The sequence below is a fragment of the Aotus nancymaae genome, unplaced genomic scaffold (assembly GCF_030222135.1).
Source record: "Aotus nancymaae isolate 86718 unplaced genomic scaffold, 86718_ANA_hifiasm-v0.15.2.pri h1tg000019l, whole genome shotgun sequence".
Taxonomy (NCBI): Eukaryota; Metazoa; Chordata; class Mammalia; order Primates; family Aotidae; genus Aotus; species Aotus nancymaae.
In genome coordinates, this window is record NW_026988431.1 from 61,594,770 (window position 1) to 61,613,146 (window position 18,377).

Below are 18,377 nucleotides of genomic sequence, written 5' to 3' on the forward strand. Positions count from 1 at the left end.
GTCAGAGGTTGCGGTGAGCCAGGATTGCGCCAGTGCACTGCACTCCCACCTGGTGACAGAGTGAGACTCCATCTCAAAAAAGAAAAAAAGGAAATTTACATAAAGTGGTAGTTAGTAAAGACCTTTTTGATTTCTATGGACAAATTCAAAGCAAAATTTTTATTTTTATGTTATATTGTTTTATAAAGGCTCATCATCTTTCAGAACAAACCTTTCTGCGTTTCTTTTTTTTTTTTTTTTTTTGAGACGGAGTCTCTCTCTGTCACCCAGGCTGGAGTGCTGCAGTGGCACTATCGCAGCTTGCTGCAGTCTTCACCTCTTGGGGTCAAATGATTCTCCCACCTCAGCCTCCCAAGTAGCTGGGATTGCAGGTGTCTGCCACCACTCCTGGCTAATTTTTTTTTTTTTTTTGCATTTTTAGGTTTCACCATGTTGGCTAGGCTGGTCTCGAACTCCTGAACTCAGGTGTTCCACCCACCTTGGCCTTGCAAAGTGCTGGGATTACAGACGTGAGCCGCTGCCTCCGGCCTTAGAACAAACCTTTTTAACTATTTTAAGAGAGCACTTAATATGGTTTCTAATGAAATAACATACATTCTTTTAAACAAGTGTGTTGTAATAGTCTCATGTGCACATTAATGTTCAGTTCTTCCCTTCTCCTTCCTGAAGAAGTTCCTGCCACACAAACATCCAGTTTCTGCTCTAGTTCCCTACCACAGTGTCTTTACATAAAGAGACATGGCATGGGTTGGTGCAGAGAATGGGAACCACAAGATAGATAGGAGAGTGCTGAAAATGGCCCCACTCAAGTCATGGTGACTTAGCCTATGTCAAAACCTGTTAAAAGTACTGTTTACCAGCAATTGCAGTCATTATACCTGTCCACTGGGCTTTCAGAAATATCCTCTGTCTCTGAGATTTAAAGTCCCTACATTGGAATTCTTTTAGTATGTTCCCGCCATCAGTCAACAAAACACAAAACAGTGTGCCTTAAAATACACATTTAAGTCGGTATTTGCCATGCAGTGGTTGACGATGTTTATTATGGGCCAGCCTGCCCCTGTTGCTACCAGAGCTGTGCTGTTGGAAGGCAAGTACAGAGAAAAAAATACAGTTTTAGAAGACAAGGTCTTTTTCCAGAGTGGTTAGACTGAGGTTCTTACACATCCTTCCTCCCTCTCCTTCTCCCCTTCTGCCTTCCACCCAAGTCCCTACCACCACAACCACCACCAGTTTTAGATGGGTTCCTAATATGCTGCTACTTCTGCTGAAAAATTAATCATTTGTCTAGGACAAAGTGAAGGAAAATGAATAAATGCACAAACTTGTAGGTTCAAACTAGCATTCTCAGGTCCTTCTGCCAAAGGAGGAGAAGAAACTTCTACCTCCCCTTCTTCCTTTTTCTCCTGTACTTCTGATCGTTCTGGCCTTTACCTGAACATCCCCACTTGGCTCTGTATGACTTGAAAAGAAAATTGAGAATGTAATCATGATCACTTTTGAAAACATAAAACAGAAAACAGTATTATAAATATTTTTGTCAAATTCTATACCCAAATAGGATATATAAAGGTAAATAATTTCCCTTCTGTGTATACCTTTGTTACACAAGTTAAACTATGAATGAAATACTAAAGAACAAGGCAGTTATTAAAAACCTCTGATGACATTGGGCATATGGGTATTTGTTTTATTTTTATGCTTTTATTAAATAAGCTACATTCAAAAAAACTATAATGGGTGATTAAAAACTTATATCTGAGTCCAGTATCTTTTGTCCCAGAGTTGTCATATGTTATGTGTTAAAGAATGTCTTCCTGTTGTCAAGTCCAGTGATGTTTGTATTTATTTAGTTAATTTTGCAATCTGTTAAATGGGATGATCTCTGAGGCCGCTAACAGCTCTACATTCATTTTGAACATATTCGTGATCCGGACTTGGTTAAGATTGAAAAACAAAAAGAACGGAAATTTACATAAAGTGGTAGTTAGCAAAGACCTTTTTGATTCCTATGAATAAATTCAAAGCAAATTTTTCATTTTTATGTTATATGGTTTTATAAAGACTTATCTTTTAGAATAAACCTTTTTGCTTTTCTTTTTTTAAAATTTTTTTTAGACAGAATCTCGCTGCGTCACCCAGGCTAGAGTGCAGTGGTGCCGTCTCAGCTCACTGCAATCTCCACCTCCTGATTTTTAGAGGAATGCTAAATCATTCAGTGCATTTGGCTTCTAGGTGGTAAATTTCCCCCGATCATGAGGCTTTCCTCAGCCTTTGAACCTTTTGGATGTACCTGGCATTCCCGAAAACGCACCTCTCCTCAGCCTGCCCCAGTTTTTGTCCCTGCTTTCTGACCTACTCTTTTTTTTTTTTGTTATTAGAGAAGAATGAGTCAGGAAAGAGGTTGCTTCATACACACCTCACTACTTTCAGGCCTCACACAACCCTAACCCAACACCCACTTCTGTGTATTGTGTTCTGAATGTTCATGCCAGTCACCAGCAGGTTTATTATTTTGTTATTTGGTAGTAAGATCAAGCTCAGCACATTGAAGAGTCTTTGTAGTTTGGGTTTTCAGCATTTTATTTTTGCTCCTCATAGTAAAAATGTTACAGGATGTGTATGTGTGAATATGACTGAGATGATCATATTGAATTCTGTACTCAAATCTGCATTTCTCATCCACTGACTTTGTTTTTCTGTTTTCCTTTCCTGCTCACACTTTGGACAGGACAATCTTTGTTCCCCTTCCGACATCCTTCAGCTAAATCTCAGCGTTAAAAGAACTGTTGAAACGCTGCTTTCTCTTGGGGCACACTCAGAAGAATCCAGTTTTGTCTGTCTCTCTATCCAGCTTCTGGGTTTTGTGGCATTTTACTGTACTGTAATGTTAACTCTCTGTATCCTTTATTACCGGCTCTTCCCCTCTAGCTGAAAGATTGCACTCCAGTGACTTTCCACCTCATTCCTGTGCTTGATAAAGGAGGTTTGTTTCTCATTCAGAATTATTTACATACGTGCTTTTTCTCCCCACCGGCCCTCAAATGCTAACCAATAAAGGAGATAAATCCTTTCCTTGTATGTGCAGATGAGAGCCCGTCACATTAGTAAACATTTATGATTGCTAACAAAGAGTAAAAGACCAGCATTTTTTTCTCCTGGGCATCCATCCATTCTCCTGGACTGTGGCCTTGTTTCTCTTACCATAAATGCGGAAGCATTTTTGCTAATCAATCCTGAACTTGTACTTTGAATATGATATGTAGAACTTTATTTCCAAGTCACGCAGTACAGCTCCCATCTGGCCATTGTTCCACGCCTCAACACAAGTGTGGAAATTGTGGAGTTACTGAACATTTTCAGCAGCTGCTCAGAAGGAAAATCATCGTGACTTTTCTGATTTTGGCAGTACCCGGTCACTTAGATTTTTACTTTGAACCGTGTCCTGAAATCCTGAATTCTCCCTTTATCGGTAGGCACAAGTCCATCTAAGCATTTGCGGTCTGGACATTTGGAAAGTATTGGCCATTTAATTTTAATAATTTTAGTTTGGCTGGGCACGGTGGCTCACGCCTGTAATCCCAGCACTTTGGGAGGCCGAGGCGGGTGGATCACGAGGTCAAGAGATCGAGACCATCCTGGTCAACATGGTGAAACCCCGTCTCTACTAAAAATACAAAAAATTAGCTGGGCGTGGTGGCACATGCCTGTAATCCCAGCTACTCAGGAGGCTGAGGCAGGAGAATTGCCTGAACCCAGGAGGCGGAGGTTGCGGTGAGCCACGCCATTGCACTCCAGCCTGGGTAACAAGAGTGAAACTCCGTCTCAAAAAAAAAAAAATTAATAATAATAATAGTAATAATTTTAGTTTGGTCAGAATGTTCAGTTTAAAGATCATGTAGATTCTCTAGACTGCTATTCTGAGCCCAGTGTATACATTTTAAGTGGTGCACAGTGAGCAGATGGGCTGGAGCTGACCTTTCAGGCTGGGTACCTGTCCAGATTTACCCTGTTTGTTATGCGAAACTGAGATTCACTCCCAGGATTCTGTTTAAAATCGGAATTTATGTAATTTCTAATATATTCCAACCATCTTAATAGTGAAACAGCAGGTGAAGTACTAGGCAGCAGTCTCTGCTCTGTACTCAAGGTACTGAATAATGTCCAGCTCTTTCGGAAGGCTTAGTATTGAGCTGCTAGACATTAATGCTTGAAACTACTTATAATTGCAGTGAGACTCTAGTTTCATAAATGGTGTTTCTGGACATTCAGGAACCTTCTGAAGTCTGTTAACAAGATTGGGATAAAGGCTGAACTCAAGTGTGAAGAGAGATTGTGAGGAACACAAGATCCTGTTGTAGAATTCAGCCTGAGGGTCTTACTGGTTTGGTTTTCTTCCATATTAAATGGGACAGCTATTTTAACAGGTTAAAAGACTGTTCACTGTTAATGCTGAAACACTAAACACTGTGATGATGAAAGCTTCAGTTTTCTGTATTAATAGTGCCTTTCAGAATTTGGGAAGTTGGGATGGTTTTGTTTTTAAGATGTCTCTGAGTCAGAAATCATTCTCAAAGTTTTGTACAGTTTTATCCCTTTAAAAAAAACGCTTGTTAAAACCACACAGGCTCTCATGTGGGTTAGGAGTTATAATTGAACATTCTCTTGAGAACACACAGCACTCCCTCTAACCCGACTGGAAGGTAAGCGTGCTCTAGAAAGCATAGGCTTCTGAGTGTCAACCACCCGGCGCCACTGAGAGGAAGGGATGAGGGAGTCAGCCTTGGAGAAAACATGCCTCTCCTGAGAGCAGAACGCTCGGCAGGTTCATTTTAAATATAGTTTATCTAGACTTGCAGTGGCACTCCAAGTATTTCTACAAAGTTGCTAGTTTTATTTGATCAAAAGATTAAGATTACAGTTACCTCATTTTATCAAAATAAGTATTAAATAAAATGTAATAAGAAGCACAAGTACCAATAACTGCCTCAGAAATAAATACTTGTTATATTTTTTATTGTAACTGATTTTGTAAAAATTTCCTAGTAATATAGTGTCAGTGAAAAGCAAAATAAAATAAAGTAACCTAGTTGTCATCTTTAACAAACGTGTAATTTTTTAGTGGAATCAGAATTCTATATTCTGTTCTTTGTAAGAGTAATCTCTTTTCTTTCTGAATATTTAATCTTAACAGAAAGCCAGTGCTAAATGCTTCTTTTAAGATTTGCCTTTTTCTCTTACAAGAAAGGATTAACCAGACAAATTATGCATACAAGCTGGATGTATTTAACTTCCTTAAGCAAACATTGTAAACACTTTCCACATGTTGGTAATCAAGATGTTCCTGCCTAAGCTTACATAGGAGTTCTCTGCCATAAATCAGTCTATTAAATACCAGGATATTAAATACTTTACCTTTTCAAATACAGTTTCTTTTTAATTCTGTAGTTCAGATTTTTAATTCAGACTGAGCCTTCCATGAATTATTCAAAATAGAGGAAAGTTTCTCAAACACATCCAAATCTCAGGAGCTTCAGATACACTGAGTTTCTTGCTCTGCCTGAGAACCCTGGTTTTCATAGTCAAGATTATAATGCAGATAGTGTAGAACTCATGCAGGTTGAGTTAGTTTTGAAACTATCTTGCATTCCTGTGGTAGGGAATTTACAAAGTACTTTCTCCTAAAATATAATATCTTTGAGTCTTGAGCCACCTGATAGTGTGGAATTGTTTTTCTATTTTTCACCTGCCTATTTTATAGATCTGCATTGAGCTTTTACTTATCAGAGATAAAGGATGTTGCTTTCATGCTGCAGCATTGCTTCTCCTCTGTCGTATGTATAAATGTGTGCTACTTGTCAATTTTCCAGTTTTCACAATGATGCATATGTTATAGTTGTATTAATAAAGTGACAGTGAGTGTCAGACACCATCTCCATCTAACTCATTGATACTGAAGTCAGTTTCCCAGGTACTACATTTTCCTATCTCGACTGATTATTATGAAGGGGAGAAGCGTTTATTTTTTCCTTTCAGTTCTATGATATTCATCTGATTTTCTTTTTTGTTTGTTTTTATGTTACGTTGTCCCATTTCAGGAGCAATTATGTTTGCCTCTCCACATTTTAGAAGAGAAAGGTTTGAGCCAGGTTGCAGTGACGGTCCAGGCTCTCCTGGAACTTGCCCCACCCAAGCAACAGCAGCACCAGTTATCTGCTGTTTAAGGATTCGCAGGACCTTGGGCACTGGCCTGGCCAAAACAAGGAACAGAACTACGTGGTTGCTGCTGCCAGCTGTCTGCTTAACAAAGCTCTCATGTGTTCTCAGAAGGGACCGTTTCCATGATTCCTAACAGGAATATTTCGCTTCATTTCTCCATTTTAGGGGAGGTTATATCCATTTCCATTGAATTTTTTTTACAAAGACACCGTTGGCTTTGTAAACGAAACTTATCTCGTTACTGAAAACCCAACACTTAACCTGACTGTGCTTTCTGAGAGAGCAGGCTTATTTCACATACCAGAAAGCACATCATCTAAGTTAGGCACAAGCGTGCTCTGCTGTTTTTTTTACCTGCTCTCAAGACAGCTAGTCTGCTGGTTTCTAAACTCGGTTGTTCATTAGAATCTCCTAGAGTATTTGTTACATTCAGTAGATCTGAGGTAAGCCCTAGGAATCTGCATTTTCAATAACCGCTGTACTTTTTTTTGGAGAAGCAGTCCTGCTCTGTCACCCAGGCTGGAGTGCAGTTGCCTGATCTCGGCTCACTGCAACCTCTGCCTCCCAGGTTCAAGCGATTCTCTTGCCTCAGCCTTCCAAGTAGCTGGGACTACAGGCATGTGCCACCACGCCTGCCTAATTTTTTTGTATTTTTAGTAGAGACAGGTTTTCACCATGTTTGCCAGGCTGGTCTCAAACTCCTGACCTCAAGTGATCCACCCACCTCAGCCTCCCAAAATGCTGGGATTACAGGTGTGAGCCACCACGCCTGGCCCATTGCACGTGTTTTTTATGTAGTGGAAACCACTGTTCAAAGCTAGATATTTGTATGTTTGGGGAGAGGGGCAGTTCCCCCACTGCATTTTTTTAGCCATATTTAAAATCAAAAGCTATATGACAGTGAGTTAGACTATTCTGTCAAAGGCAAAAGAAAAATAATAGAAGGCCTAGATTTTGCATAGTATTTTTTTTTTTTTTTTTTTAAGAGTCAGGGTCTTGCCATATCATATTGCCCAGGTTAGTCTGAATCTCCTGGGCTTAAGTGATCCTCCTGCCTCAGCCTCCCAAAGTGCTGGGATTACTGGAGTGAGCTACTGGGCCTGGTCCAAATTTTGCATAGTAAAACAGTGAAACAGATACGGTTGTATTTAAGGTCAGTGTTCTAGGCCTCCCTTCACCTCCAGTCCATCACAGAGGGTGGTTCTATGTCATCCTGTTATCTACACATTATAAATACGCCCTTTTACACAAGTTCCAAATCCTTAAGCTGAGAGCACACTGCTCTGTGTCATCTGCATTGATCTCACAGAGCGCCCCTCACCGCCCTCCTCATGCTGCTCCTCGACACCTGGGCCTGCAGACACATTTCTGTATTGCCTTCAGGGAACTGCCAGTTTCTGTGGCTGAATTAAAGCACTTACAGCATCTTAAAAACAGCTTCCTGTCTTTTCCTCCTGCTCCCCATGTGGCTCCACCACTAGTGCCTTCATATACTCAGTTATGGGTGGAGGAAAAGGCTCAGGGGCTCACACACACAATCAGGAGCCTTTCTTCAAGTTTCACCTACTTGGGTTTTCCTTCCCTACATTTGAACCCCATTTAGTTGGTGATATCTTTTGGTGCTCACTGCCTTTGTAAAACAAGTAAATAAGGGGAAGATATTAGTTATCTATTTTTTTTTCTGTAGTTGTTGACTGTTCGGGATTTTCTTTCCCAATGCACGCATTTGGGCATAATGTTACCCCTCTTTTTATCACGTAGATGTACCATCTAAAAGTAGCTTTGGATCAAATCATGTTGAGTATCTGGTCAAAGTAATATTTTCTTCCTTGTTCTTGCAGAGAAACAAGTTCATCGGAACATGACCACTTTGACCAGGTTTAAAGTTGTATAACAGGCTGGGCCCGGTGGGACATGCCTGTAATCCCAGCATTTTGCGAGGCTCAGCAGGAGGATCACTTGAGCCCAGGAGTTTGAGAGCAGCCTGGGCAACATAGCAAAACCCTGTCTCACAAAAATTAAAAAAAATCCAGGTGTGGTGGCACATGCCTGTACTCCCAGCTACTCAGGAGGCTGGGGTGGAAGGATCACTTGAGCCTGGGAAGTCAAGGCTACAGTGAGCCATGATTGCACCACTGCACTCCAGCCTGAGCAACAGAGTGAGACCCCATCTCTAAAAATAAATTGTATAACATAAAACATCTGTGCGTTCAATGCCCTATCTTATAGAATAAAAGTAAAATGTCTGTCTAAGCACTTAACAGCCAGACCCCATTATATTTACAGTTCCCAACAGACCCATCAACCCTTACATAACTTGTTTAGAATTTAGCCATGTGTATTTTTAAACTGTACTAGTCAACACTAAGCCTCAGTACAGTCTCCAAATTACATGAAATGAAACTCAGCAAAGGACAGGATTTTTTTTTTTTTTTTTTGAGACGGAGTTTCGCTCTTATTACCCAGGCTGGAGTGCAATGGCGCGATCTCGGCTCACCGCAACCTCCGCCTCCTGGGTTCAGGCAATTCTCCTGCCTCAGCCTCCTGAGTAGCTGGGATTACAGGCACACGCCACCATGCCCAGCTAATTTTTTGTATTTTTAGTAGAGATGGGGTTTCACCATGTTGACCAGGATAGTCTCGATCTCTTGACCTCGTGATCCACCTGCCTCAGCCTCCCAAAGTGCTGGGATTACAGGCTTGAGCCACTGCGCCCGGCCTAGGACAGGATTGTTTTTAACATATAATGCAAGCCAGCCTGGCCAACATGGTGAAAACCTGTCTCTATTAAAAATTAAAAAATTAGCTGGGCATGGTAGCAGGCACCTGTAATCCTAACTACTCGGGCAACTGAGGCACGAGAATCACCTCAACCTGGGAGGCGAAAGTTGCAGTGAGCCGAGATCATGCCACTGCACTCCAGCCTGGGCAACAGAGCAAGACTCTTACCTCAAAATAAATAAATAAATAAATGGCTGGGCGCAGTGGCTCACATCTGTAATCCTAGCACTTTGGGAGGCCGAGGCGGGCAGATCACAAGGTCAGGAGATTGAGACCATCCTGGCCAACATGGTGAAACCCCTGTCTCTACTAAAAATACAAAAAAGTTAGCCAGGTGTGGTGGTGTGCCTGTAGTCCCAGCTAGTCAGGAGGCCGAGGCAGGGGAATCGCTTGAACCCTGGGTAGTGGAGGTTGCCGTAAGCCGAGACAGAGCCACTGCACTACAGCCTGGGCGACAGCAAGACTGTGTCTCAAAAAAAAAAAAAAAAAAAAAAAAAAAAAACCATATTCTGCAAGGAATAATTCTAGAAGACATTACATAAAACAGTACTTGCAACATTTGCAACTTATTTTCTTACAGGAATAAATGGAAATTTCAACTTATTTCAAATTTTGCACATATTATGAAACCTTAATGTATTTTATCAAAGTAAATCAGATTTGTATTTGAATTGTTAGGAAAAACTGCAGTTTTGGCTGATAATTGAAGGAAAAATATAAATACATTGAAGTTCTTTTTTTTCCTTTCAAACCCTCTGCAGAGGTATGAATTTCTTTTGCATCAAGATGCAAAAACAAATCATGATGCTTTTGTTGGGATAATTTTTGTATTCAGTATTTTGTATGTACCTTTTTAAAAAAAAAAATTGGTAAGCACAATTCAGTTTAACCTTTAGCTTTGCTTCACTCCAGCATAAGATGAAGATGACCTTGTCACAGTTGCGCTGACCTGAAGCAGTGACCTTCCAGCATTGACAGTGACAGGCTGAGTCCACCAGCAGAGCCCTTGGCACTGGCAGAGGTTTTTTGTTAGCGGTTTCCAGGATTTCAGACTCACAATCTGTGTTTTGCACTCCAATGTTCTCTTGTAATAGCCAGGTCTGGAGACAGCTGCGGGAAGAGGGGCCTTTGTATTCCTCCAGAACACAGAGCAGGAAGATCTTAGTAGTAGACCACCTTCCTTAAGAGCTACTTAAAATACAGCTAATCAAGGAGTTTGCGATATTTATTTCTTTCTACAGCTCGGCAGTGACTAATGATGTGTGACTATGCTGATGAGTTTAATGAATTCGTAGAAACTAAGCACTTAAATGGTTATAGAAATGAAGGAAAACATAGATATTTAGAAGCATTTCTATGTACATAGTGCAGTGAGATGGTTTACAGCAAATTTCATTTTATTTCTGAAAATGTTGTAAACATGTAATTAGTGAAAGATTTTGTAAAACATTGTCCTGTATTTGTATGTCTGTAAATATATTGCATAAGTTCTAAGTATAAATATGTCAATATCATGTATGTTATTTTAAATTGCCTGTATGCCACTTTATATGTTGACATTAAAATAAAAGCCAACACTTCAGTGGAATGTAATAAAAGCTGATTGGAGAATGTTCGTAACTCAAATATGGTTCCCTTGGCAAAGGTGAATCAAGGAAAGGGCATGTCATTTCCAGAAGGAATGTCAGTAGAAACAGGGACTTCAGGATAGTCTTTTGAGTTAAAATTGATTTTCTTAAGGAAGTACAGATATCAAGACATGCTTTAGACTGGGCACGGTGGCTCATGCCTATAATCCCAGCACTTTGGGAGGCCGAGGCGGGCGGCTCACCTGAGGTCGGGAGTTCCAGACCAGCCTGACCAATAAGGAGAAACCCTGTCTTACTACTAAAAATACAAAACTAGCTGGGCGTGGTGGCACATGCCTGTAATCCCAGCTACTCAGGAGGGTGAGGCAGGAGAGTCACTTGAATCTGGGAGGCAGAGGTTGCAGTGAGCCGACATCGTGCCATTGCACTCTAGCCTGGGCAACAAGAGTGAAACTCCATCTCAAAAAAAAAAAAAAAAAAAAAAAAGACTGTGCTTTATTTGGAGTGAGTTAGATAGAAGTTTAATTCATGAAATGTATGTACACATGAGGGCAGCTTTTCTCTTGGAAATTGCCAGCTGTGCTATAGGGAACCCTTAGCATCCCAAGATGTTCTGTTTGGACTAATCAAGGCAAGAATGACCTGGTGGGCTCGTTTTTTTTCCTAGGGGAAGAGGGAGAGTGACAGTCAGCTCTCCTATGTGCCAGGCACAGGTTAGATATTTTCACACACCTTGTCTATTTTCATCTTAACTCTCCATCAAGTGGGAATCGTTGAGTAAGCAAAGCAGGTATTGGCCTGAGTGTTTGACTTGTCAAAAATATCTCCAGACTACCCTTCCAGAGAACCTATGTCCTCATCTTGACAGTTTGTAAAGTTTTACATCCTAACATCCTATTTCTAGCCTGTATTTATAATTTGTATCCCTACCTATTTCCCAGAAAAGTTGTGGAAGCAGCTTATAATTGGATATGTATTCCATGCCATTTTCACCCCAATAAAAACACCAACGTGATCATAAATGTAAAAGGCAGGCAGGAACCAACATTTATTAAAACTTTACTGTGTATGTATTATACTGGACAGCTAATAAACCATCTTATAATTCCTACCGAATACTTCTGCTCATAAGAGTTTTTTCACTACAGACAATTGAGTAAAAGCAGAATCAGACATTACAGGAATTACTGAAGTTTTAATGCATCGCTGTTACTAAGACAATGAACTGCTTGGTTCTGCTGAGAAAGAGCAAGAAGAATGAATCTTCACAGGACTACCAGAAACTTCTTTGCAGCAAGGTACGAGAAAGCCCTAAGTCAATAGTATAATCCTAAATCAGAGTGAAATCAGCAGACTTCGCCTGTGATGGTACGAGGTGTTTCTTATCTCTCCACACCCTTCCCACCTCCAGAGCACCAGAGGAAAAGACAGAAGACAACTTGGTCACTTCTGGCCTCTCTTCTTATCCTTGCCTTTGCCTTTGCCTTTGGAATACTTGCTGCCAACTTTGTCTTTAGGCCTCCTGAAACCACCAATTTCCTTCCGTATCACAGTGCCTCGCCACCAGGCCTGGATCTGGAAGAGGAAAGGGGAGTTGTACTCACAGTACACCTGACAAGCTGCGTTCTGTCCACGTAAAGGGATTGTTTAGTAAAGTGACTTCTGTCTGAAAAACGGTCTTTGTGCCGCACATGGAAGTGGCAGGGCACGTAATCACTATAGCCATGCTCTCCTGTCCTGCAGGACCTGGAGCTTAAGCCATGAACTCGAGTGAGGTTCTCAAGGAGTAAAAATAAAAGGAATCTGAGTTGGCCTATTTCTTCTTCATACTTGGAAATGTGACTTCCACCGGGCACGGTGGCTCACGCCCATAATCCCAGCACTTTGGAAGCCACTTGGCATTGGGAGGCACTTGGCCCAGGTAACTAACATTCTTTTTGGTTCAAGTAGCTGGTAGGTATGGGGAGGGAACCTGGCCTTTCTTCAAGGAAAGCAGTACAAGGAAGTCAGATTTCCTTTTTTTTTTTTTTTCTTGAAAGGAGTCTCACTCTGTCGCCAGGCTGGAGTGCAATAGTGCAATCTCAGCTCACCGCAATCTCCGCCTCCTGGGTTCAAGCAATTCTCCTGCCTCAGCGTCCCGAGTAGCTGGGATTACAGGCACACGCCACCACACCCAGCTAATTTTTCTATTTTTAGTAGAGATGGGGTTTCACCACGTTGGCCAGGCTGGTCTTGAACTCCGGACCTTGTGATCCACCCACCTCAGCCTCCCAGAGTGCTGGGACATTACAGGTGTGAGCCCCGCTAATACTGCTTTAAGTTTTCGCTTACAAGTGTTTGGTGTGATCTGTGACCTGCCGGTTTCATCATCACTGATATATACAACTTCATATAAAACTAAAAAAAAAATTATTTTTTTCTAACCTGCTGCTTATCCTTCCCACGTAAGCAGCTTGTATCAGAACCCAGCAGATAGTTGGGGCTGATTTATAAGCAGGATTTTCAGAAGTAGTAGCATATTAAAAAGACTCTGTCAAGAGCTGGTTTTGGTTAGACATACTATTCTTGCATTTCGTCTCTGGGCCTAGGTTTTGCTTCCACTGCTAACCACTTCTTTTTCCCGAGATGAAAAGCTGGGGGCACGTCTTTATAACTGTCTCCCTGCACCATGGACTGTGTTGGCAAATTCTAATAATGACAGAAGTCCATGCTGCTTCTCAGATCTCCAGTTCCTTGGTAAGCCACGATGCGTCTGATAATGAATGAGAAATGCTTTTGTGTTCCTCAGTGTTAGGCCGGCTATGGCAAGATACGGATTATGGTTCTCTTTACCTTTAAGACGCTCTTTAATTCCAGGAGATCCCGTTCCACCTTCTTCCTGCTCTTCTCCTTTTCTATACGATCTGCAGCGATGATCTGTTCGTACTCTCTTATCTGCAAGGATAGACGACATTGATCATTTCTTACCGTACTCTCTTGGCTAAGCTGCAGCCCAGTCAGCCCTGTGCTTTTAATATAAAATTTCAAAATAAAATATGCCAAATCTAAAGATAAACCAAAGAAAAAAATTCAGTAGATACCTAGATTGTAAATATTCACATACTAACTTTATAATTGTTCCCAAAACTTTTCAGTTTTAATAATTCAATTTTGTTTTATGTTTCATAAAAAATGAAATATGAATTAACTCAGTGTGTGATTAATGACCTCAAAATAATACTGCTTTTTTAAAAACTTTGGGAGAATGTACATATACGAATAGTAGCTGTTTTTTGTTGTTTTGAGACAGAGTCTCACTCTGTCACCCAGGCTGGAGTGCAGTGGTACAATCTTGTCTCACTGCAACTTCCTCCTCCTGGATTCAAGTGATTCTTGTGCCTTCGCCTCCTGAGTAGCTGGAATTACAGGTGCGTGCCACCATGCCTGGCTAAGTTTTGTATTTTTAGTAGAGATGGGGTTTTGCCATGTGACTCAGGCTGGTGGAAATTTGGCCAGGCACAGTGGCTCACACTTGTAATCCCAGCACTTTGGGAGACCGAGGTGGGCGGATCATGAGGTCAGGAGACTGAGACCATCCTGGCCAACGCGGTAAAATCCCGTCTGTACTAAAATACAAAAAACTACCCAGGTGTAGAGGCGCACGACTGTAGTCCCAGCTACTCGCAAGGCTGAGGCAGGGGAATTGCTTGAACTGGGAGGCAGAGGTTTCAGTGAGACAAGATTGTGCCACTGCACTCCAGCCTGGCAACAGAGCAAGACTCTGTCTCAAAAAAAAAAAAAAAAAATTTAGGAAGTCTGCACTTATTCCATAATGAAACCATAATCACAAGCTTGTTAGAAATCATCGTTGACAAAGTGTCTTCAGAGATCATAGTGTAGAAATAATAGTGTCTACCTCAAGGGGTTGTGCGGGTTAGGTAAGTTATAGATGGAAAATACTAGAAAAGCGCCTTGGACAGAGTAAGCACTGTGTAAGTGTTACCACTGCTTCTGTCCCCATCAGCAGCAGCAGCATCTAAAAAGATTCCCGGTGGTTTATAAGCACACCTCCACTTTTGACCCAAAATAGCAATACCCAGCTACTGTAACTTAGTTACCACTCACTACGCAGTGAGCGCCCTGATGACTTCCTTACCGTCTTCGCGAGGTCTTGAAGGTGTGCTAAGTCACTGGCCTTTGCAGCTTTGAGAGCATTTAGTTCCTTCTGTTTCATTTCTGTGTCCTTGTCATATTTCTCCATCCAGAACTCTAGCTTCTCCTCAAGTTTCTGTTTGGAAATAACATGAAAACGTGGCATTCACCAGACACAAAACACTGTACACTCTATGATTCCACTTTTATAAGTTTCAAGAATAAGCAAAACTTTCTATAGATGGAAGTCACAGCAGTAGTTACTTATCTGGATGGAGAGCTGGACTACTGATTGGGAATGGGGTGTGAGGGAGACTAGCTCTGTATCCGGGTGGCAGGTAGATGAATGTGTGTACATAAATGTTCATCAAACTATACACTAAGTACTTACACATTTTACTTGTATTTTAGTCAATTTAAAAATAGGGGCCGGGCACGGTGGCTCACGCCTATAATCCCAGCACTTTGGGAGGCCGAGGCGGGTGGATCACGAGGTCAAGAGATCGAGACCATCCTGGTCAACATGGTGAAACCCCGTCTCTACTAAAACAAAAAATTAGCTGGGCATGGTGGCGCGTGCCTGTAATCCCAGCTACTCAGGAGGCTGGGGCAGGAGAATTGCCTGAACCCAGGAGGTGGAGGTTGTGGTGAGCCAAGATCGTGCCATTGCACTCCAGCCTGGGTAACGAGCAAAACTCCATCTAAAAAAAAAAAAAAAAAAAATGGGAGGAGGGTCATCTAGATGTCTGGATAAGGGAAGATGCAATGAAGAGGAAAGAAAAGTATGTAGAAAAGTCTGAAAAGCATCAGATATCTCTTTGGTTGACAGCACTAAATCCTAGTCAAGAAGGATACAGTGTCTTCACAATTTTAAAAGAAAATGAAGTGAATCAAAGATTGTACACCTAGCCAACCCAGCATTCAAATGTGAGGGAAAGAAAGACTAAACCCAGGCTTTCTGAAAGACAAGGATGTACTACTGTAGCAAAATAAAATGAAAGATAAGAAATGGAAAGGAACCAGTAAAACATTTAGGGTATGTGATACTTTTTAATCATCAATCAGAATTCAGAATTAAAATCCAAAAGTAGGCAGGATAGTCTAGTTGAAAGAGCACAGACTCTGAAGTTTCAAATCCCAACTCTGGCACTGAAAGAAAGTTTACTTACATTCTGTAAGCCTCTGGTTCCCTCATATATAAAATTCTATACCTAGCCAATAGTACAGTATTACTATTACTGTAATAGTACAAACCTCAGAGGGTTGTTTTGATGCTCAAGGTCATCCTTGTACACCCACAATGCACATATATGTATATAAAATATCTGTATATATCACTATATATATTTATATATAAAATGAATGATTTCAACATGGGATGAAGAGGGAGAGAAGAGATAAGTGAAATCTTTGCCTTAATAAAGGCAAGAAGGTATAAATATTGATTAACCCTAGGCAGATAAATTTTAAAAGTGTAAAAAGAGATGTTAACATTTTAAGAGTTCTGCTTACTTCAGTAACATATATACCAAAATTGGCCAGACGCAGTGGCTCACACCTGTAATCCCAGCACTTTGGGAGCCCGAGGCAGGTGGATCACCTGAGGTCAGGAGTTTGAGATCCACCTGACCAACATGGAGAAACAAAAATACAAAATTAGCTGGGCATGGTGGTGCATTCCTGTAATCCCAGCTACTTGGGAGGCTGAGGCAGGAGAATAGCTTAAACCTGGGAGGCAGAGGTTGCAGTGAGCCGAGATCGCACCATTGCACTCCAGCCTGGGCAACAAGAGTGAAACTTCATCTAAAAAAATATATATATAAATTGGAACAGTACAGAGATGATTGGCATAACCACTGCGCAAGAGTGACACACACATTTGTGAAGCATTCCATATTTGTGTACTTTCTAGAAACAAAAAATTTAAATGTTACCCCTAAAAGAACAGAAGTGTATAACTTGCAGACTCCTAGACGACGTACCTCAAGAGTGACACATTGAGAGGTTACTTTAGGTGGTACATAGCGTAGAATGTTTTTAAAACATGGCTATAGTTAATCATTCTGATTACACTGAGTAGGGTGGCTTGTGCCTGTAATCCCAGCGGTTTGGAAGGCAGAGGTGGAAGGATTGTTTGAGACCAGGCGTTTGAGGCCACCTTGAGCAACACAGTGAGACCCTATTTCTACAAAAATGTTTTTAATTAGCCAGGCGTGGTGGCATGCATCTGTGGGCCCTAGCTACTCAGGGCTGCACAGGATGATTATTTCAGCCCAGGATTTGAGGGTGCATTAAGCTATGATTACACCAGTGCACTCCAACCTGGGCAATGAAATGAGAGCCAGTCTCTTATGAAATCATTCTGATTATGTTAGAGTAACATGGCAGTTTGGTGCTATCACATCTCTTACATCTTCTCTTTCTTTTGTTAACACTTTTTTTTAAAACTCCAAAAAACAAAGCAGGAACAAGCTCCAGGCAAACAAAAAGGCCTGGCTACAAGGCAGTAACATCATGCAGTATTTTTTGTGTTTCTATTCACATTATTTTATTTATTCATTTACTTTGAGAGAAGGTCTGGCTTTGGCACTCAGACTGGAGTACAATGGCATGATACTAGTTCACTGCAACCTCTGCCCCCAGGGCCTGTCATCCTCCCATCTCAGCCTCTCGAGTAGCTGGGACTACAGGTGTGCAACATCATGTCTGGCTACTTTTTGTATTTTTTGTTAGAGACAGGATCTCACTGTGTTGCCCAGGCTGGTCTCAAGCTCTATGTTCAAGCAATCCACCCACGTCAGCCTCCTAAATTGCTGGGAGCCACGAATGGTGTGAGCCACCGTGCCCAGCCTACTTATACTAATTTATATTTATGGAAGGTGATACTGGTTTTTCCTTTTATAGTAACGATATAAAAATCTTAAAATGAATTGATTTATCTGTTTAGGTGAATAATTAGGTAGAAAATATTGGCCAGGTGCTGTCTCTCATGCCATAATCCCAGCCAGCACTTTGGGAGGCTGAGGCAGGAGGATTACTAGAGTCTGGGAGTTTGAGATCAGCCTTGGCAACATGGTGAAAAAAAGGAAAATCAGCCAGGCACGGTAGCATAATATACACCTACTATGTGCCCACAAAAATTAACAGTTAAAAAAAAGTTTAGGAAAAAAGTTTTAAGTCTATAAATCAATTTATTAATGGTCTATTAAAAGAATAACACATTATAATTGGGTAAAGTTTATCCCAAGAATTTGAAAATGACTCAACATCAGCAAATCTATTAATGTGTTTATTAACACATTAAAGAAGAGAAAATAATATCATCTCAATGAATAAAAAAAAATTCATCTCATAAAATTGAGTACTCTTCCTGGTAAAAAAAAAAAAAAAAACTTTTAGCAAGACCAGACTAAAAAGATACTTCCTGAAGTTGATAGTTTATCTACCAGAAACCTACAGAGTAAACCTCACACTTGATGATTAAAAAAAATAAAAATAAAAACTCATTAGTGCCAGTTACCAGTTTATTGCCTGTCAGCTCCAAATCCATCTTTCTTTGCTTTGTGAAAATGGATGCTTGCTATTAACATTTTTCTTGCCAGCTGACGAAATGCTAAACTGCGTCAGTAGAGGGCGCTGGAGGGACACGACAGGAAG

General features: G+C 41.0%; 2 protein-coding genes and 1 non-coding gene across 22 annotated transcripts in view; 2 read left to right on the plus strand and 1 right to left on the minus strand.

The window, feature by feature from the left end:
• LRCH3 (leucine rich repeats and calponin homology domain containing 3) overlaps nucleotides 1-12,405 on the plus strand; it is a 106,111-nt gene extending 93,706 nt beyond the window's left edge. For 10 of the 15 annotated variants that reach the window (XM_012476610.3, XM_064378916.1, XM_012476617.3 and 7 more), the window contains one exon: nucleotides 2,732-4,971. In XM_012476610.3, the coding sequence (XP_012332033.1) occupies nucleotides 2,732-2,935 (204 nt within the window). In that variant the 3' untranslated portion in view covers nucleotides 2,936-4,971. Of the gene's footprint in view, nucleotides 1-421; nucleotides 1,675-2,731; nucleotides 4,972-6,098 lie in introns of those variants that run through there. The other 5 variants (XM_012476615.3, XM_012476621.3, XM_021669513.2 and 2 more) reach the window with 3 other exon arrangements.
• Nucleotides 1-18,377, minus strand: part of IQCG (IQ motif containing G) — a 55,569-nt gene that overhangs the window by 4,574 nt on the left and 32,618 nt on the right. For 5 of the 6 annotated variants that reach the window (XM_012476625.3, XM_012476627.3, XM_012476626.3 and 2 more), the window contains 3 exons: nucleotides 14,725-14,856; nucleotides 13,422-13,523; nucleotides 11,631-12,164 (listed from right to left, as the gene is read on the minus strand). In XM_012476625.3, the coding sequence (XP_012332048.2) occupies nucleotides 12,033-12,164; nucleotides 13,422-13,523; nucleotides 14,725-14,856 (366 nt within the window). In that variant the 3' untranslated portion in view covers nucleotides 11,631-12,032. Of the gene's footprint in view, nucleotides 1-11,630; nucleotides 12,165-13,421; nucleotides 13,524-14,724; nucleotides 14,857-18,377 lie in introns of those variants that run through there. The other variant, XM_012476624.3, reaches the window with a different exon arrangement.
• On the plus strand, nucleotides 16,517-16,621 carry LOC135275937 (U6 spliceosomal RNA). The gene has a single exon (XR_010343524.1). It is a non-coding gene; the product is annotated as a U6 spliceosomal RNA (small nuclear RNA).